The 21747-nt window shown below is 39.2% G+C and overlaps 1 protein-coding gene across 6 annotated transcripts in view; it reads right to left on the reverse strand.

Moving 5' to 3' along the window:
• Positions 1-2919: 2919 nt before the first annotated feature.
• HORMAD2 (HORMA domain containing 2) overlaps positions 2920-21747 on the reverse strand; it is a 93981-nt gene continuing 75153 nt past the window's right edge. For 4 of the 6 annotated variants that reach the window (XM_023241584.2, XM_045041505.1, XM_011287741.3 and 1 more), the window contains one exon: positions 6540-7522. In XM_023241584.2, the coding sequence (XP_023097352.1) occupies positions 7418-7522 (105 nt within the window). In that variant the 3' untranslated portion in view covers positions 6540-7417. Of the gene's footprint in view, positions 3418-4162; positions 6508-6539; positions 7523-21747 lie in introns of those variants that run through there. The other 2 variants (XR_006587874.1, XR_006587873.1) reach the window with 2 other exon arrangements.

The raw sequence follows: 21747 nt of genomic DNA on the forward strand, positions 1-21747 counted from the left end.
CCAACCAGCACCCTGATAAGTATTTTCTTATTAAAATAAACACAGTAACGTTGCATTGTAAGGTTAACTGGCAATGTTAATAAGTGGCAAACATAGGTCTCAAATAAGAGATCGAAGTGGTAATAAACATTTGGAAATGTTTGGAAAAATATGATCTATATTTAATAAAACCCAATCAGTGAGTGGAAATTGGCTTCATTATTAAGATTTCCACTATCCTGTTTCTCCTAGGGTCTATAGTTATCTTAGCAAACTTGCCTCTCACTTTATAGGAACCTGTCTGCATTACAATTTAGTTCAGTGGCTTCTTTCTCACACTATTACAGCTGGGGAACCATTTCATTATGCTGGCAAGTTTCTGAACCTGCAGTATAATTAATTCCTTTAATAGGCTCCTCCTTAGGGAAGGCCCATTAGTAGACATCACTAGGAATTAACATCTTAGTCCAGAAGAAAAGCTCTTTGGAGGCAACAGTGAAACAGATAAATCTTTGTTGAGAGATGTGGCCAGGGGACTTCACCACAATTCCTTGTGGTTTCAGAATGACATGCATATTCTGGGACCCACAGATAGGCAGAGATAGTTGTCATTCTCAGTAATGCCCTGACCACACCAGTTCTTTAACATAAAGAGGTAGTTCTAAAGGTTATAATTTCTTAGAAGAAAGCAGCATGGCTGGTGTGCACACTGAAGGCAGGGGAATGAAACTCTGCTCACTGACAGACTATGCCTATCAAGAAAGGCTACTAGCTATTTAAAGCATACTTGAAGGCTGCTAGACAAATCCATTTTATTTTATTATTTTTTATGTTATTATTTTTAAATGTTTATTAATTATACATAATAATAATAACTTATTTTTGAGAGAGAGAGAATGCAAGCAGGGGAGGAGCAGAGAGAGAGGGAGACACAGAAACTGAAGCAGGCTGTAGGCTCTGAGGTGTCAGCACAGAGCCTGATGCGAGATTCCAACTCACGAACCCCAAGATCATGACCTGAGCTAAAGTCTGACACTTAATGGGCTGAGCCACCCAGGTGCCCTGACAAATCCATTTTGTATTAACCTACTAAGGATTTTTTTTCCCTCCTTTGATCTTGTTAAATAGTAATGAAGTCCTTCTGTTGGACTTTGAGTATTTTCTTGATTATTTTCACATATGGTCTCTGGAAGCAAGATGACTTTGGGTTCAAAATCCTGCTTCTGCTAGCTGTGCGACCTGGGGCAAGTGGTTTAACTTCTCTGTATCTTAGATATCTCCTCCGAAATGGAGATAACAGCAGCACCTACCACATTTGATTTGGGGAGGATTAAATGGATGGGCACATGTCGGTGCTTAAGTAGAGTGCCTGGCCCAGTGTTAGCGCCACTGATGTTGACTAATACGGTGATTAGCTCTGCTGAGTGGAGGTCTCACCACACCGCCTGCCATGTAGGCCTGAAACACAGAAGCTGAAAAACTCTGACAAAGCAGAGGAGTGGGTGTGTGGGCCCTGGGAGGGGCACTGGCTACAAAGGGACATGAGAGAATGTCTAGAAGGGACAAAAAATGCTCTAGATCTTGATTGTGGTGGTGGTTACCCTGGGGTAAGGTTAAAAAAAAAAAAAACCCACTCAAATACTTCTTTCCCTGACAAACCCTCCTTAATGTACTAGTCCAGGCCCTAATCACTTTGTTTCTGGGTTAATGCAAAAGTCTCCTGGTTGATTTTCTGTCTCTGAGCTCTTCTCTAATTCCTCCTTAATGTGCCCATGCTCACCCCCTCTGGGACCCCTTCAGTAAACAGGCCTAGAACAGTGTATGTTGCCATTTGTTTAATAAAGAGGGAAAGAAATGAATGTGCATATGCTAGTATGTTTACTTATTTGTGCCTAAAATAGGTCTGGAAGGATATATGAGAAAGTGGTTACATTAGTTACTCTAAGAGGAAGGGAACTGGGTGGCTGGGGACAGGGTGGAAGAGATGTTTTTCATTATATAGTCTTTTGTTCCTTTTGAATTTTACATCATGTGGATGTATTACCTAATCAGAAATAAATAAATAAAATGTAGGAAATAATAAGAACCCTGCCAAGTTCATCTATTCATTCAACAAATATTTACTGGGCACCTACCACTTACCAGGCATATAGCAGAGTTCACGTGTCCATAGCCATGATTGTGTTTCATCAGCAGGATCCTTCATAAACAGTGCGTCACAAGCCCTATCTGCTTGGTTAGTTTTAAAGCTTGCTTATAGGAGATAGAATGTGCACTGGTTAATTACAGTGGTCATGGCTGGCATATGATTTGGGAAAAAACAAGGTCAGGGTCAATTATGCTACAAAGGATCTCCTTCCATATACTGAAAAGACACAAAAAGGTATAGAGTAGCAAGGATATCAGATAATACCTCATAACTAACATGTACTGAGCATTAATTTTCTGAGTGCCAAACATTCTTCTGAGTACTTTACCTGTATTAACTCACTTAGGTCTCATAATAACTTTGTAAGGAAGACACTATTATTGCCCCCATTTCACAGATGAGTAAATTGAAGTACAGAGAGAACAAATGACCTGACCAGAGTCACACAACTAGTAAGTAGGATGACCAGGGTTTGAACCCAGGTGATGCCTAACTCCAGAACCCCCTAGTTTTAACCTCTTTACTGCTTTTTGGGAAATGAATTTATAAAATCTCCCTTTGCTCCAAAATATCTGTTGAAATTCTATCATTAATAAAAGTGTCATAGAATTTTACAGCTAGCAGAGGCCTCAGTATGCATTGGATTCAATTTTTATCCAAAGGAACAACATCCTGGACAACTTAGCTTGAACACCTCTCATGATGAGGAACTCATTACGTCCAGAAGCAGTCACCAGCTGACAGCTCTAATTATTAATAAAAACTGTAAAATGTTGATTGCCTTTTGTACCAGACATTTTGCTAGAGCATGGGGTAGAAATTCTTCAATATACTGGGCCCAAATCTGCCTCCCTGCAACTGCTTCCCACTGGGTCTGTGGTCTGCTCTTTGGAACAACACAGATTGTGTCTGTGGTTCCCTGCATGTCATGACATCCCCATATATATTTGAAGACAGCTACAAAGTTCTCCTTAGATTTTATTTTTCCCTGTTTATTCAATCTGTTCTCAGATCGCATTCCCTAGGTGAGATTCATTTTTCTTATTAACAAGCTTCTGTTTGAAAATGCAAATGTGGGACAGTAGCATATTAAACCTAATCTGATGCCTCCCTGCCACTGAACTGTCTTGAGAGAAAAGGAGTTTCCATCTGGGGAAAGGAGCAGGGAGGGTGTTGAGAAGAGAGGCGACTCGGAGCATGGTTCGACTGCTAGCACAGGTTTGGAGTGGGTGTTGATACAGGATCTCCAGGTGGGCAAAAAGCATCACAGTGATCGTGGGCTCCCAAGACTAAGGAAGGAGACATGCCAAGAGTTAAAAAACAGCAAAACTGATGAACACCTGTTGAGCACTGGCTTTATGCATGCTTAGGGCAGTTAGCTTTCATCACCTTGCTTTAATCCTCACAACAGGGTCACCAGGTAGGTGCCATTGTTATCCACATGTTACAGATTGAGTAATATGAGGGCTGGAAGGGGAAATAACTTGTTTAGAAAAAGGCAGTCCAGTTTTGAAGTCAGCAGCCTAAACTTTTCCTTAACTACTTTGATGAAAGGATGATGAAAACCTAACTTTGCCAGCTTACCCCAAAGCTGATTAGTAATCATCCAAATGGAACTCAGATGCCTGAGACTTCCACAGTCTTAAGGAGTTCCGCAATATCCAAATAATGACCCCCAAAAGTCCACTCTTACACCAGGTTTCTGTCCTAAGTATTTGAGTCCTCAAGGAGTGTTCCATGCTCCATCGGTCTGTCTTGGATGTTTTTGACTATCTCAGTGAGCCTGCCTCTCCACTTCTGTCATGATGAAACCCCTGTACTGCTGAACCTCATGACACAATTAAGACCAGACTGAAATGTTTAATGAGGCTTTCCCCGAGGATGCCCTATGGAGCAAGTCTCACGTGCAGTTTCCAGCCAGGTTGCAGGGATCAACCTGAAATCACTATAGGTTTACCCACCACCTCCCACACAGTCAACCAATAGACTTTGTGAGCCCACCACCTCCTACAAAAGTCAGACTTAACAACTGTGACACTTCCAGAAGGTAAAACCTTATTTGCAAAATTGTAGTGCACCCAAGGGGAAGTTACACGAACAGATTAGTATCTCAAGCCTCTCTGTTTCTGGATAGGATCTTGGCTTTACCATTGCATAACCAAAGAGTCCGTTAATTAAGGCCCTAAAGGGTGCCCTCATCCTCTGCAGAAACTGAAAACTGCATAGCAAGTCTCAGCCAGGGCCTCATTACACAACATACAATCACAGTTAAAATATTGCCTTTAAAAAAATACAAACCAATTCTTTCTAAAGAGGATACATTTGGGATAAACAAAGGCATTTTCTCATTTGTATAGAATCTAGGTTCACTCAGTGTGGAGAACCTTGCCTTAACTCTTACAAGCAGTTTGTTAAACCTCATTTTATCATCTGGATATTCCTTCTGAATGATGATGATTATAACTGAGAATTATTTGTACTTTAAGAATCTGTGGAAATCTCCAAAGATCCAATACTATTGGATTTGCAACCACAAATTAACAAATGCTAAGATACATTGAAATTGGCTCTAATAGTGTCATTTTAAAACCATATACAACTTTGAACTTGTGTGAATGCAACTTTGACGCTGATTAACATTTCCAGCCTCTTCCTGGCAGAAGTGAGCTGGAGAATGAAAGAACCAGACACCAGAGGGACCTGCAAGAGGGGAAATGAAGGTGTGGTTTCGGTGCTTGGCTTCAAAGGCTAGCGGCAATCATGGGTCTAACCCCATCACTTTCCAGCTAAACCAATTTTCTGTAAAGACAGAAAAACCCCAAACGGCGATGTCAAATTTCCCCTGCATCATTTTTAATTTAACAATGTCCCAGTTTCCAAGCTGTCGTCATCTAGTCTTTGTAAGTGCACTGATGAACCAAGCACAGGCAGGGGGAGGGAATGGCTAGAGGGTACACCTCAGACTCTCCAGCTTGGGGTCTAAGTTTTCATTCTTTTCACTGAAGTTCTAGCTCCTTGATGAACTTGTTCACCCATTCCATTACTATTAAGGCCAGAAGTGAATAGACTAAAGATTTTTTTCCCCCTACCAATAAATCATTCAGTAAATAGAATTGAAACCCTCCAATCTTGACAGCTGGTTGCACATATGAGCTCTGGTGTGTATAAGCAGCTAGTTCACATTTTCATGGTTCTAGGATCCTTTTTTTTTTTTTAAGATTTTCTTTTTAAGTAACCTCTATACCCAGCATGAGGCTCGTACTCACAACCCTGAGATCAAGAGTTGCATGCTCTTCCGACTGAGCCAGCCAGTCATACCTCAGATCCTCTTATAATAGATCTCCTTCCCTGTGTGCCTGTGCTCAGCCAAGGGCATAGGCCCGGAAGCTTCTCTCTGCTGCCAAACACACATGCGCACATGCACATATACACACACACATTGGGCATACACATTCCACCTAGTGGCCTCAATAAAAGACCGTTCCTTTGGGGAAGGAGGGTTGTTAACAGAGACAATAAAATCACTATAGAAATTTTCTAGACAAATTCAGATTCTAGACTTTGATCTTAGGCCAAATAATGAAAATCGTAAATACAGATCGAGAGCCAAATTCCCCTTTTAGACAAAATGGTTTCTCCTGAAATCCAGATTGACTAATTACTCCATATAACTAATTTGTTTTGAGTCAAGGACTCCTAGGGTCTTTGTAAAGCTCCCTTGCGTTCACTTATAATGGAGGTATGCTCACTACCTCAGAAGGCAGCCCATTTCAAAATTTTGGCAACCTGTAGAGTTAAAAAGTTCCTCCTTAAACTGAGCAAGATTGACCTCCCATAGTTTTCACCAATTTGGTCTTATATCTACCCTCTGGAGGGACACAAAATAAACTTAATCCCTCTACTAGACAGCTAATCTCTTTATATGATTCTCTTAAAAGAAATTGTGGTGACTCAGGCTACAATCCTATGAAGGATATAATAAACCCAATACCTTTCCCTCCTCCCTGCAGTGGCAGAGTAAGCCTAGTGAGTATACTTATCATGCTGGGAGAAGGGAAAATGCTCCTCCCTGGCAGGCCTTGGATGAGAGTCTGGCAAAGGGTAGTGCTGGACAGACAGGCTTTCTCAGATTTTCCTCTCTGTTATGATAACCCGAAGCCTTCTGCTGGCTAGAGTACATGTCTGGCCCCAGAGATTCTCCTCTTAGTCTGGGTCAGAGGTCCAGGGTTCTTACGTGTGCAATAGAATCCTGGGAGTTCTCTGCAGGGCCCCACCCTCCAAGATTTTGATTTAGTAGAAATGAAACAGGCCCGGTAATTCCGTATTTTAACAAGCGCTCCAGGTGCAGATGTCCTTACTACATTTGAAGAAACATCAAACTAAGTGAAGAAAAACAGAGAAGTAAAAAAAATACTGTGCATTTTGGTTTTATTTAACTGGAAAGCACACATATTCAACATTTAGCTTATTGAAGTCCTATCCATTTAAATTATTAAATTGCATGTTACTAAATAATAAAAACACTTTCAGTCACTTATTATTCATCTAATACTAATCATTAAGTCTGTCAAAATTCCCTCAGAATGAGGGAATGAACAGTCTGCAGGTTACAGACTGATAAACTGAAGTGTTTGTTGGGAAGCATTCAACGTGGGCCTTAAGAAGGGAGCCAGTCTTCTGCATTGCAGCCTATTGCCTGTCTCAGGTTGGCCAACAGAGCAGGGCATCAGGCCAGATTTGAGGAACTTTACAGGGAGAGTATACTTTGGTCCAACACTTGGCTGATCAATCTCGTGATTGAAGTTAACATAAAAATCACACCTGCATAAGCACCACCGCATACATCCATGCAAGTCTGTGGGAATTCTAATAAAGCTATAGAGGGTTCCAGTACACAGGTTACAACAAGTTACAACATTTCACAGTAGTCTAAATACCTGGGGAGTTTAGTTATGCAAAGAAAACCCTCCTTCCTTTGAGAACAACAGCTTATGTCTTTTCAAAATAGCTGCTGTGGTTCTTTTACAAATATAAAGGCTGTCTTGTCTCTAACTCAGCCTTAAAGTAATGCTATCCCAAGGCAGCCCCAGTAACCTTGTTTTCTTGTGACAAAGTGAACCCATGCTCTACTCAGTAAGTTAGCACTTATTAAATTGACTAAAAAAGTTGAGCAACAAATTCAGTAAAAGATTTTGGTGACAGGAACTTACTTTCCTATTAAGACACTTCATGCATGTTTGTTGTAAAACAAAATTATTTTAGAATAAATGCAGTGAAGGTATCTAACTTTCATTTTCTGTCAGGGATGAAGACTTTCACTGGTTCGCTGACCTTCCTCTTCTTCCTGGAGCTCTGAGAACTTTGCTGACTGCACACAAAATTCATTCTTTGAATCTGTGAGAATCACCAGAGAGGCACAATTCAGCAGAGATTTTGACGTCTGCACAAGGCATATACAAGACAGGTAGACCAAGCATTAATCCCTCTAGCTGCATAACGGATCCAAACCTGCTTTCCTGTGGACTGGTTTGGCCCTGCACAGAGGCCCTGCTGCCAGTATCAGAGTCTGGTATTCCAAGTTTCAGGAGCTGAGGTCCCCTGGAGGCAGCCAGTTTCAGGGACAGTTTCTTGGCTCCCTTCAGTGAATTCAGCACATCCAACTCTTAAGGGAAGAGTTGTCAAGGTGTGGGGCCAACAAGGAGCAATTAAGGGTCAGGAGAGATCTAGGGCACTGATTACTTTAGAAGCAAATATAATTGAAGTCCCAATTTCAGTTAGCAGCAACATACAGCCTTATCTTTCCTATCATATGTTCAGATTAATCAATTGGGGAGGACATGACCCTTCTTTCTGCTGGAAGAGAAGTGTATATTATTGATTAGAGGGAAGTTAATTAGTGAACCATCATGGATATATATTTTCCCATTGGGCTCGGATTTAGTAAAGATTTTAAAGCTCATTTTTGCTTAACTGAGAGAACAACTGGATGTGTTATAATCTTGCAAACAATCCCTAATGCCTGTAATTCCAAGAAACACAGAGTTTTTATATTTTCCAGCCACTAGATGGGAGGAAAGGTTTTTCAATATCCTCTCTTCTTTCTTTGGTAGGAAAATGGAATAAAACATATTTTTAAGCAAGATTTGTCAGAATATCTAATAGAGGTTTCTAACACCATCCTGTTTTCTGTTATAGATGTAAGTTTTTGTTATTATTGGTATGTTACTACTATAAAATAGTAGGAGTGTCAAGAAAGCACTTAGGTACCATTTAGAACCAAAGACTGGGTCTACAAATGGCTACTTTAATCACTGTTTTTCTTTAGTTTTAGAAAGCATTTGAATTTCTGATCTCAGAAACCACAAATTCTCTTTGGCTTAAACTAAGACATCGATTGTAAAATTCTGAAAAAATAAAATGAGCAGCTCATCAAATAACTGGTTTGTTTAGATATGTAAAAGCATGAAATGGTCTGCACTAAAGGGAAAGAAATAGCAACATAAAGCACAACAACCAATTTCTTTATCCAGGAGATGAATTTGTTACAGTGTGGCTGTAAAAAAAAAAAAAAAAAAAAAAAAAAAAAAAAAAAAAAAAAAAGGCACTCAGTAAAATTCAGCTTTTCTAGAAATGTTGCTTGGGTATGCTTTCCATTCCAATGAAAATTTCCTCACTTCTATCAAGTCTGGGTATACTGAGAAGAAAGGAGGATGGATATACAAATCCTCAAATGACAAGTTGGCCTGATGGTTTAATAGTATTGTTTTCTTTTTCTTCTTTACTCAAAAGTAAACCAGTTTTATTACAAGTTTCAGAACTGTATGTTTATTGCAGTGAGTTAATCAAAACATCTTTAATAATGTATATAATTTCAAGGCAACCAGTGAGGCCTGGGAACTCTCAATGGGTTTATGGAAAACTAGTGCATTCAAAAGCAAGTATGTGATCAGTCAGGGGACACTTTCTAACATAGATGAATAATCTATATTAACTGTATATAAACCAACAATTTATCCATACATTTTTCTGAGTGTATTTCAACTGGCTGAGTTTGCATATATGATGCCAAAGCCAACCAGGCAAGCAAAGGGCCAGTGATCAGGCAGCCTAGACAGATTATCTCAGTGATCTGAGCAACAATGGATGATCATCAAATGATGTCTAATGCACATCATATTATATTTAAACAGTTAGCTTTAAATTTTTTTTAACGTTTATTTATTTTTGAGACAGAGAGAGACAGAGCATGAACGGGGGAGGGGCAGAGAGAGAGGGAGACACAGAAACGGAAGCAGGGTCCAGGCTCCGAGCCATCAGCCCAGAGCCCGGTGCGGGGCTCGAACTCACGGACCGCGAGATCGTGACTTGAGTCAAAGTCGGACGCTTAACCGACTGAGCCACCCAGGCGTCCCTAAACAGTTAGCTTTTAAAGTGTTTCTTTTATACAGACTAACAAGGGGCTACTATGATACACTTACCAATAGGGCCTCAGGAGTAGAGTATCTACATATATGTCTGAAAAAAGCCCTGAAGATATGCTTTGTGCTATAGGAGATTTCCCTACTTTCCATTTTTGGCTTGGTAACATGTTCTCCATTTGAGAAGCCAGAGAATAGGTTTTGCCTTAAGCACAGATAGGATAGCTAGCTGACTTGGTGGCAGTATTTGAACAGCACTGGAAAGGGTCCTTTCTTCTAAATGATTCCATTTATCATTTATTCCTTTATTCATTTACTGAAAAACAAATGTTTACTTGAATGTTCTCCCAGAGTTCTGTATTTGGCCATCTTTTCTCCTTATTCTTCACATTCTGCATATGTCTCCTGGGAATCAGTCACCAATTATAAGCAAAGACCTCCACATTTATATATTCAGCCTAGATCTTCCTTTTGAACTCCAGATCCGTGTGTGTAATCAACTGCCTACTAATAGTCTCCACATGGATGTTCCAAAGAAAACTCAAATGCAATGTGTCCAAATTGGAATTCATCATCTGCCTCTCAAAGCCAACTCCGAATCTTTGTTCCCACTCTCTGTGATTCCCCTAGGGGTGTCCCATTGAAAACCCAAGACTCATCCATGGCTACTCCATCATTCTCACACTACCATCTAACTAACCGCTAATTCCTATTGATCCTACCTCCTTAACAGCTCTCAAATCCATCCATTTTTCTCTACTGCCACTGCCTCTACTTTAGCCCAGGCCAACATCATCTCTCCCAAGTACTAAGTCTTGAACTCCCACTACTACTGCTTCTCCAATCCATTCTCCACTCTGGAGCCTAATTTGTCTTATATGAAATCTGACCATGTCAGTCGCTGTCATCCATCCACTAATGACTTCTCATTGTCCTCAGGATAAAGTCCAGACTCTGTGTGGCCCTTGCCTACCTCCGCAGCTTCATCTTGTCCAGACTTACTGAGAGCTACTTGCAGTTCCCCAAAAGGGCCCTGCTCACTTCGCTCTGGATTTTGCCTTTAATGCCCACTCCCATGCCCTGCTTCCCCCTTCATCACCAGGCCCAGGGTCAGCCCTGGAGTTTCTTCTGCCTACTGGCCTTCTGAGATATCTCTATGGTTGCATTCTGTTCTTACCCCTTTTGTGGCATTTACTACATAGTATTATCAGGCCTATGTATCAGTCTGCTCATCCAGAGGATAAACTCCTTGAGGTTAGTGACAGTATCTTAGTTATCTTTTTATTCCCAGTTCCTGATACCTGGTAGGTGCTCTTAAATTACTGGCTGAAAGAATGAATGCATTTTTAAGATGAATGTAAGACAAGCCCTGTGCTGGGCACTAGGACAATATCTCTAGCAATAAAAAGATGAAGACACAGACGTTTTCAAGGATCAGGTCTTATAAGGAAGAGGCATTAAGTGCACGATTATAATATAATGCAATACAATATAATAAAAAATCCATTCAATAGCCACAACAGACATCCATTAATTAATTCAGCAATTATTTATTGAGTTCCAGCTCTGTGCATGGTACTGTTCTAGGTGCTTGGGACACATCAGTGAACAAAAGAGATAAAAATCCCTGCCCTATGGATTTTACAATCTAGCTGTGTTACTTTTTGGCTTCCTATTTTCCATGGACATCTCACTGTTTTTAGGAAATAGACCAAAGTTAATATCTTGGCTTTTTTCCACACACCACCAGTGATTCTTTACATTTCTAGGGAGTGAGAGGGGTCACAGGCTGGCTATAAGACCCTGATGAAAGCTATCCCCTCTCTCCTCAGAATGCTCACACCTGCAACTCACACACTCATCCACTGTGGCAGGCCATTTGAGGGGGCACCCCCGAATATCTCTCAGTTATAATCACTACCCCCCAGGGCCTGGCTCTGCCCAGCAGTACCAACCTCACCTCCCCACTTGACCTCTCACTCTCTGCCCTCAGTTTTCTCAAAGCGTACTTCTTCCTGATTCTAGACCTTTGCATATGATGTTCTTCCTGCCTAAAATGTTCTTTCCCCTCTACTTCTTTGTCTAGTTAGTTCATATTCATTCTTTAGATCTCAGATGAAAAATTATTTCCTCAAAGAAACATTCCCTACTTTAGTTCCAATTAAGTTAGGTCCCCTAATCATATGCTCTCAATAGAGTTCCAGGAGATCAGGGACATGCCTGTCTGTCCTGGTCACAACTTGTACATAGTAGGGGCTCAATATATATCTCTCGATGAATAAATAAGTGAATGAATCTTCAAAGAGTACTCTGCCTGCAGTGTAGAAAGGTACTTGAGGCATCAAGTGGATGCAGGGTGATGAGTCATACTGTGGTAGTAGTAAGGGGATAACTTGGGTGACAGTCCAGATGAAGAGAAGTCAACAGTGAGAGAAATATTTAGAAGATAGAGTCAGAAGGATGCCCAAATGGATATGACAGTAAAGAACAGGTAGGTAGGTCAATAGTGACTCCCAGTTTCTGGTTTAACTAACTTTATGGATGAAGGTACTGTTCTTTCAGGTAGAGAACAATGGCAGTTTTGAACTTGCTGAGTTTGGAGAACATGTGAAACCCCCAAGTCGACACATTGAATAGGCAGTGGTATATGGAAGTCTGGAGCTCAGGAGAGAGGTCTAGGATAAGGATGAAAACTTGAGAGTCATCAGCACATGGAGGCTAATTAATGACATGGGTGTGGAAGAGTTTGTTTATTGAGAGATCTGAGCGTGAGAAGGGAAAGGGGCCAGGACATAGCCTTAAGGAACTCCAACATTTAGAGATTAGGTGGAAGATAAGCCAAGAAAGGAGATTGAGAAAGAGAGAGATAAAAGAAGACTAGCAGGCTGTCATGTAAAGAAAGCCAAGGGAAGAGAGTTCTAAGAAAGACTGGAGAAAATAAAAGAGACAATGGTGGTGGTAAGTAGTGTCAGTTGCTGGGAGGTCAAGAAAGATGAAGACGGAAATATATATAATTAATTTAGCCACATGGAAATTACTAGGTGCATCGGATTTGTGGGGACAGAAGTCACCTTGAAGTCAGTTGAAGAGTATATAAAAAGTAAAAAAAAAAATTGAGACGGCAAATACACAAAATTTTATAAAAGTCAAGAGAGAAATTTAGAAAAGTCTTCTTAGCAAAAGGGGGACATTGAGTGGGGTCTTAAATAATGAGTAGGAGTTCACCAGACTGGAGACAGTGAGGAGGTGAGGTAAGAAAGTCATTCTAGGCAGAAGGTTCAGTACATTTAAAGACACTGAATCATGAAAACACATGGAAGGTATATGGGAAAGTGAGAAATGTCCCTTTATTGGCTCTTAGGGTTAAATGCTATGTATCCAATACACTCCTGTTAAAAATATAAACACTCCTGGGATTATTACTCAATATGATGTTAGTGTAAATTAACTCATCAAATGGTCTCCAAGTGGCAGCCTGCTGAAAGCAGGGCCTCACAGGCCTTGGAAAGCAGACATAAGTTTCAATATAGAAACAGCAGTTCAGGGTACAGTACTTACTTTGCATTAGGAGCTGGATCTGCGTGGGGAGCCAAGGGGGGAGGGGGCAGCCCCAGGCAACCAGGAAATATCATGAGTACTTTATGTGCCTGGGGTGAGATGAGAGTGCAGTGAATTTTGCTTACTTCAAAATTATTTGTCAGGTCAGATCTCACAAAATGTTTTCTCTTTAGAAAACCAGTCCTTACCAGTATAGTATAGATTTATAATCAAGTGTTAAGCATGGAATCTTTGGATTTGGAAGTTCCCAGATCAAGAAATTTTATGGTTCAGAGAGGGTGTGTGCCCCTATAAGTAAGTTATAGCAGTGATGTTAGTTTTGGTTCCTCTCTCTTAACATTTATCCTTTTTTTTTTTTCCACAATTAAAGGTAAATCAACAACAAGTATAAAATAAATGCTATTAGCTCAAATGTAGGTCAAGTTAACATTGATGAATGAGCAGTAAGAAATTGAATGTTTAAAGAGAACACATACCTCCAACTCCAGCAGAGCTGTGAGCTCTCTTATATGTTGGGAAGTGTCTCATGTTTTATTGGAATTTGTGAATTCATTTACTTTCTTGATTTCCTGAAATTTATGACCAGGGTTCTGGACCACAGATGTCTTTATTTAGGAGGTAAATATGTATTATCCGTAGAGTCATAACCACATATTTCCATTAATATCCAAAAGTTATTATATCAGTTCTCCCTTTCTCCATATTTTCTAAAGCATCATATGGCTTTAAGAGCTCTAGGATTAATTCAGTTATTCAATAAACATTTTGGGGTACCTTCTCTGTGCCAGATATAATGTGCTAAGCACTAACAGTACAAAGCTGCTCAAGACATACTACATATGTGTAGGTCTGGTAGGGGGAAACAAACTGGCTACAGATGAAATGATAGTCATGTGTAGGGTACAGCAGATGTTCCAAAAAGATCTTATTAGCTCTTCCTGAGGAAGCTTGGCAAGGCTTCAAAAAGGATGCAGAGCTTGCACTAAATAGTGCAAGATGAAGAGAAATTCACCAGGCAAATGGCATTAGAAATTGAGTTTGCAGGGAGACTATTCTAGACAAAAGGAGCCCAAGTCCAGGTATATAAAGCAGAATATTTTGGAGAACTGGGATAGTTCAGTGCAACTAATATAAAGGGGATAGTGTGGTGGGCTGGGTCAGACAACGTCCTTCTCTGAAGTTTGGACTTTGTACTGTAATGGACCACCATCAAAAGTTTCTAAAAGCAGATTTGTTTTAGAAAGATTCCTGTGGCAGTAGTGTGAATGGTAGACTGGAGAGGAATAAGACAAGGAGCAATGAGGCTACTTCAGAAGAGAACCGATCTGGGCAAAAACAAGAGCAACAAGGAAGTTAGAGAGGAGAGGACTAATAAGGCAGAGGGCTGAGGGGAGAGATCAAATGCCTGAACCCAAACCTTAATATGACTTAATCATTCACTGAAACAAACACAGGGAAGGCAAATAAAGGAGTAAAAAATGACAAAAATTACGTAAGTTTCTGGTAATGGCATTGACCAAGATAGGAAATAGAGGAAGCTCAGGGGGTAAGTGGTGGGAGCATGGTGGGGAGGATGGATGGAGAAATAATTGACTCTGTTTTCAAGATTCTGAAATTGGAAGTGAGATATCCAAATGAAGATGTTCACCAGGCCATTGATGATGTGATCTGGAGCTCAGGATGGAGGAAACTGCATTAAGAGCACATACAGAAAGATGTATTCACTATGGACAAAAGATGGGATATTACTTGGGTTGTCTGGGTAGCTCAGTTGGTTAAGCATCAGACATTTGATCTCAGCTCAGATCTTGATCTCAGGGTCTTGATCTGAGGGTCATGAGTTCAAGCCCCACATTGGGCTACATGCTGGGCATGGAGCCTACTTAAAACAAACAAACAAAAAGATGGGATATTACTTGAGGTCTGGAAGGAAGGAGGTAAAAGTAGATATAGATATGTGTACATTTTTTAATATAGGGGAAGGAAGTTGAATTATCCATATTTGATGGTCATAATTATTTTTACAGAGTTGAATTTAGGTTATCCACTTACAAAGGGAAGGAATTGATTTTGGGTGGTGCTTAAGACACTTAAGTGGTGAAAGTCTGAACAATGAGAAAGGCAGCCAATGATAGACATTTAAAACTAATGTTAATTGTTGCTTAGGTTCTGGATGGTTTTAAGCTATATCACCTTAAAATTAAAATATGTAAGTTTAACATATTAAATTTTTGCTTTTTTTACAAACATTTGAATGCTTACCATAGACCATATACTGTGCTAAAAGCATCACAAATATGATCTCATTTATTCCTTATGATAACTGTATGAGTGCAGGGAGGGGTTTTTATTCCTCTTTTACAGATGTGGAAACTGAGCTCAGAGAAGCAAAATGACTTGTTCAGTTCACACAGTAAGTGGAAGTCTTGAACCCAGGTCTCCTGATTTCAAATTTAGTGCTCCTTATAATTTATGTTTTCATCCCAAAGGGGAAAGTGAAAGTAGGAAATTGCAGGAGATTTCTATGTAGGGTTCAAATCCTTCTATTTTGGGTCATAACCTAACAGGACCTCAAACTAAACACAGCCAAAGCTGAGTTCACTATTTTTCCTTTGTAACCAATTTTTCCTCATGACTTTTCAATTTCTATTAATCACCATTTCCCAGTCATCAAAGGTGGAAAACATAGTCACCTTACGTTCTTCTCTCATCTAATGCCTACACAGAATTCTTGTAATGAGTAAATGGAATAGCACAGATAGAGCACCTGATATAGCAAGGCATATGCACAAGTCATTCAGTGACTGACAGCTGTTACCATTTCTACTGCCACAGGCATCCTCTACTCCAGCCAAACTGGATTGTTGTAGTCGGCTGAAAAATGAGCTGCCAAAAGATATTCCATGTCCTAATCCCTAGAACCCATGAATGTTACCTTATATGGCAAAATGTGGGGGGGCAGGGATCTTTGCAGGTATGATTAATGATTGTGAGATGGAGAGGTTATCCTGGATTACCTGGGTAGACCCTGCATATAATCACATGTATCCTTTTTATGTTTTTATTTTTTTAATGTGTACTTATTTTTGAAGAAGAGCGAGACAGAGTGTGAGCGGGGGAGGGACAGAGAGAGAGGGAGCCACAGAATCCAAAGCAGGCTCTAGGCTCCGAGCTGTCAGCACAGAGCCTGACGTGGGGCTCGAACTCACAAGCCACAAAATCATGACCTGAGCGAAAGCTGGACACTCAACTGACTGAGTCACCCAGGCCCCCTAATCACATGTATCCTTATAAGAGAGAAGCAGAGGGAAATTTGAACACAGACAAAGAAGACAACATGACCACCTAAGCAGAGACTGGAGTGATGTGGCCATAAGTGAACGAATGCCAGCAGCCACCAGAAGCTAGAAGAGGCAAAGAACAGAATTTCCCCTAGAGCCTCCAGAGGGAATTTGGATCTGCCTACACCTTGATGTCAGCCCAATGACACTGATTTTGGACTTCTGGCCTCTAGTGGAAGAATAGATTTCTAATGTTTTAAGCCACCAAATTTGTGGCAATTTGTTACAGCAGCCTTCTAAAACTAATACAGTTTTATTCTCCAAACATACCTCATTCTTTTCCCTCTTCACTATTTCCTGAATTTCAGAAAATGGAAATCTTCTATGACTTATTTTCTGTTAAATTTTGAATAATTCCTTCAAGGTTAATCTCTAACTGTTAATCTCTAATGGTAGAGGTAGGTAGCAAAAGAATTATTGATACCTACTGTGTGAAAGACATTGAGTAAGGCATTGCACTGCAGAGAGTATAAAACCGTAATATTAATGCAAAAGAATTCCCAAAGAAATTAAACCCAGACCCACATAAAGGACAAATTGTTTACAAACATTTATGCTGTCAGAAAAACACAATTACAAAAACATAATTTGGGGATTTGCTACCTACCTCTACTGTTAGAGAATAACTGTTCAATTACACAGTTATTCATACGTCCTAAAGCCGCACTGTTACAGTAGCCATTAGTCAAATGTAACCATTTAAATTAATTAAGTTTAAATCAATCAATATTAAATAAAATTTAAAATTCACTTCCTCAGTTGTATTAGCCACACTTCAAGTTCACATATTAGACGTCACAGATAAAGAACATTTTCATCAACTTTCACAAAAAGTTCTGTAAGACAAACCTCTTTACAGTGGCAATCTGGATATAATCCAAGTAAATAGAAAGTTTCCTAGGGACCATGGTGATAATGGAAATACAGAAACTAAAAATAATTTTTCTTCAAAATGCAAAGACATTTTTTCAAAATGGCAATTTTCCCAAGATTATTTTATCAAGTTAGTGTAATCCCAATCAAAATTCCAATAGTATGTCTGTTGGAACTTAGTAAACTGATTCTAATAGTCACCTAGAAGAGAAAATGTACAGAAAAATCTTTAAAAAAAGAACTATGGGAGGAAAGGAGTTGCCCTTCCAGATAGCAAAACATAATACAAAGAGTAATTAAAACATAATGGTAACAACTTAGAAGTAGGCATATGGATCAGTGATATTGAATAAGAAGTCTAAAAACAAACCTATGTATGTATGGGGCTTTAATTTATGATAAAAGTGGCATTCAAATTAGCAGGAAAGGAAAGACAATTCAAGTAATGCCAACACAATGGGAAAATGTTCTCATATCAGAAAAAAAAAATTCCAGCTAGTTTAAGAAGCCTGATGAAAAAGCAAAACCATAAACTTATTAGAAGAAAATACAGAAAAATTTGCTTATAACTTTAGCACTGGAAAGGCCTTCTCAATCAAGATACAAAATGACAAAACCATGGAAAGACATCCCATGTTTCTAAATTGGAAGATGTAATACTGTTAAGATGTCAATACTACCCAAAGACATCTACAGATTCTGTACAATCTCTGTGAAAATCCTAATGACATTTTTGCGTGTGTGTGGAAATAGAAAATCCACTCATAAATTCATATGGAATTTCAAAGGCTCCCAAAATGCCAAAACAATCTTGAAAAAGAAAAACAAAGTTGGAGGCCTCATACTTCAGATTTCAAAACTTATTACAAAACTGCAGCAATCAAAACATGTACTGACATAAAGACAGACATATCAGCCAAGGAACAGAATGGAAAGCCTAGAAATCAATCTTCACCTATATGACCAAATGATTTTCAACAAGGGCGTCAAGAGCATTCAATGGGGAAAATAAAGTCTTTCAACAAATGGTGTTGAGAAAACTGGATATCTGCATGCAGAAGAATGCAGCTGGATCCTTACACCACGTACAAAAATTACTCAAAATGGAGTGAAGAGGGGCACCTGGCTGGCTCAATCAGTAAAGTATGTGGCTCTTGGTCTCGAGTTTGTGAGTTCAAATTCCACAGTGGAGGTACAGTTTACTCAAAAAATAATAAATAATTTTTTTAAAAAAAGAAAAGCTAAAAAAAGAGGATTGAAGATCTAAACATAAAAGTTAAAACCACAAAACTCACAGAAGAAAACATAGAGGGAAGCTCATATCATTATATTTGGCAAAATTCTCTTAAGATATTTTTTAGACGCCAAAACAGAGACAACAGAAGAAAAAACAGCAGTGCCTGAGTGGCTCAGTTGGTTAAGCATCTGACTTCAGCTCAGGTCATAACCTCATGGTTCCTTGAGTTCAAACCCCGCATTGGGCTCTGCGCTGACAGCTTACAGCCTGGAGCCTGCTTTGGATTGTGTGTCTCCCTCTCTCTCTCTGCTCCTCCCAACTCATGCTGTCTCTCTCTCAAAAATAAATAAACTTAAAAAAAAAATTTAAAAAGAAGAAAAAATAGATAAATTGGCTTTATCAAATTTAAATTGTGCCTCAAAGAATACTACCAAGAGAATGACTAGACAACCCGTGGAATAAAAGAACGTATTTGTAAATCATTATATCTGATAAGAGATTAATATACAGAATATATAAAGAACTTCTATAATTCAACAACAAACAACCTGATTAAAAACCAGGTGAAGGACTTGAATCAGCATTTCTCCAAAAAAGATATGCAAATGGCCAATAAGCAAATGAAAAGATTTTCAACATCACTAATTATTAGAGAAATGCAAATCAAAACCACAATGAGATATTACTTCATACCCATTAGGATGGCTATTATTTTTTGAAAAACCAAACAGAAAGTAAAGTTTTTAGGGATGACATGGAGAAATTGGAACTCTTGTGCATTGGTGGGGGGAATGTAGAATGGTATAGCTGCTATGGAAAATAGTATGGCAGTTTCTCATAAAATTTAAGATAGAATTAATATATGATCCAGCAATTTCACTTTTAGGTGTATACCCAAAAGAAGTGGAAGCAGGAACTTGAACAGATGTTTGTATACCCATGTCAATAGGAGCATAATTCACAACAGCCAAAATGTAGAAGCAACCCAAATGTCCATCAATGGATGAATACAAAAACAAAATGTAATATACACATGCAATGGAATATTAATGTCATAAAATCGAAGAAAATTCTGACACATGCGACAACGTGGATGAACCTTGAGGACATGATGTTAAGTGAATAAATAAGCCAGTCACAAAAGGATAACTATTGTATGATTTCACTTATATGAGGTACCTAGTCAAATTTAAAGAGGCAGAAAGTAGAATGTGGTCACCAAGGGCTAAGGAGAGATATAGAGAGTTATTATTTAATAGGTATAGAGCTTCAGTTGGGGAAGATAAAACAGTTCTGGAGATTGACAGTGGTGATGGTTGCACAACAATGGGAAAGAACTTAATGCCACTCAACTGTACATTAAAAATAGTTAAGGGGAGCCTGGGTTGCTCAGTTGGTTGAGCATCTGACTCTTGATTTCAGCTCAGGTCATGATCCCAGGGCTGTGGGATCAAGCCCCACATTGGGCTCTATGCTGAGCATGGAGTCTGCTTAAGATTCTCTCTCTTTCTCCCTCTGCCCCTCTCTCCCATTCATGTGCACACTCTCTAAAATAAAATAAAATAAAATAAAATAAAATAAAATAAAATAAAATAGTTAAAATGATAAATTTTATGTTATATATATATTTTCCACAATTTTTTAAAATGGCACTTCTCTTAAATTCAAGATGATTTAAATTAAAGATGATAGGGGCACCTGGATGGCTCAGTCGGTTAAGCATCCGACATCAGCTCAGGTCATGATCTCACAGTCCATGAGTTCAAGCTCCATGTTGCACTCTGTACCAACAGCTCAGAGACTGGAGCCTGCTTCGGATTCTGTGTCTCCCTCTCTGTGCCCCTCCCCTGCTCACATGCTCGCTCTCTCTCTCTCTCTCTCTCTCTCTCTCTCTCTGTCTCTCAAAATAAATAAACATTGAAAAGAATTTTTTTAAAAAGATAACAATCTGAAAGATCTATGAAAACTTCAGATGACATATCCTCTGAACCCTAGGAAACTACTCTAGAGTGGCCAAAATGAACAAATCAGGAGACTATAGATGCTGGAGAGGATGTGGAGAAACGGGAACCCTCTTGCACTGTTGGTGGGAATGCAAATTGGTGCAGCCGCTCTGGAAAGCAGTGTGGAGGTTCCTCAGAAAATTAAAAATAGACCTACCCTATGACCCAGCAATAGCACTGCTAGGAATTTATCCAAGGGATACAGGAGTACTGATGCATAGGGTCACTTGTACCCCAATGTTCATAGCAGCACTCTCAACAATAGCAGCACTCTCAACAATAGCCAAATTATGGAAAGAGCCTAAATGTCCATCAACTGATGAATGGATAAAGAAATTGTGGTTTATATACACAATGGAATTCTACGTGGCAATGAGAAAAAATGAAATATGGCCTTTTGTAGCAACGTGGATGGAACTGGAGAGTGTGATGCTAAGTGAAATAAGCCATACAGAGAAAGACAGATACCATATGGTTTCACTCTTATATGGATCCTGAGAAACTTAACAGGAACCCATGGGGGAGGGGAAGGAAAAAAAAAAAAAAAGAGGTTAGAGTGCGAGAGAGCCAAAGCATAACAGACTGTTAAAAACTGAGAACAAACTGAGGGTTGATGGGGGGTGGGAGGGAGGAGAGGGTGGGTGATGGGTATTGAGGAGGGCACCTTTTGGGATGAGCACTGGGTGTTGTATGGAATCCAATTTGTCAATAAATTTCATATAAAAAAAAATAACAAAAAAAAAAAAAAAGGAAACTACTCTAGAGAAACATTTCCAATATGCTCATACAGAGAGACATTCCCTGAAACAATGTTCCTAAGGAAAAGTAAAAACAATCTAAATGTTCCAGTAATAGCAGAAAATTAAAATAAACCATATCATTTTACAACGAAGGAATACTATGCAGTAGTTAAAAAAAAAGAATGTGGTTAATCTAAATATACTGAAAAGGAAAAATATCTAAGAAGTGAAAAAAATCAAGCTTTAGAAAAAGACAGTATTATCCCATTTATGCTTTTTAAATGTCCACAAATCAAATATATGCACATTTATATGTGTGTATATGTATATACACTATATATACACATGTATTTCTATACATTTATAAGTGATGTCCAATAGAAAAAGAATGGGGGCACCTGGTTGGCTCAGTAAGAGGAGCATGCAACTCTTGATCTGAGGGTTTTGAG

Source organism: Felis catus, chromosome D3 (assembly GCF_018350175.1).
Source record: "Felis catus isolate Fca126 chromosome D3, F.catus_Fca126_mat1.0, whole genome shotgun sequence".
NCBI lineage: Eukaryota > Metazoa > Chordata > Mammalia > Carnivora > Felidae > Felis > Felis catus.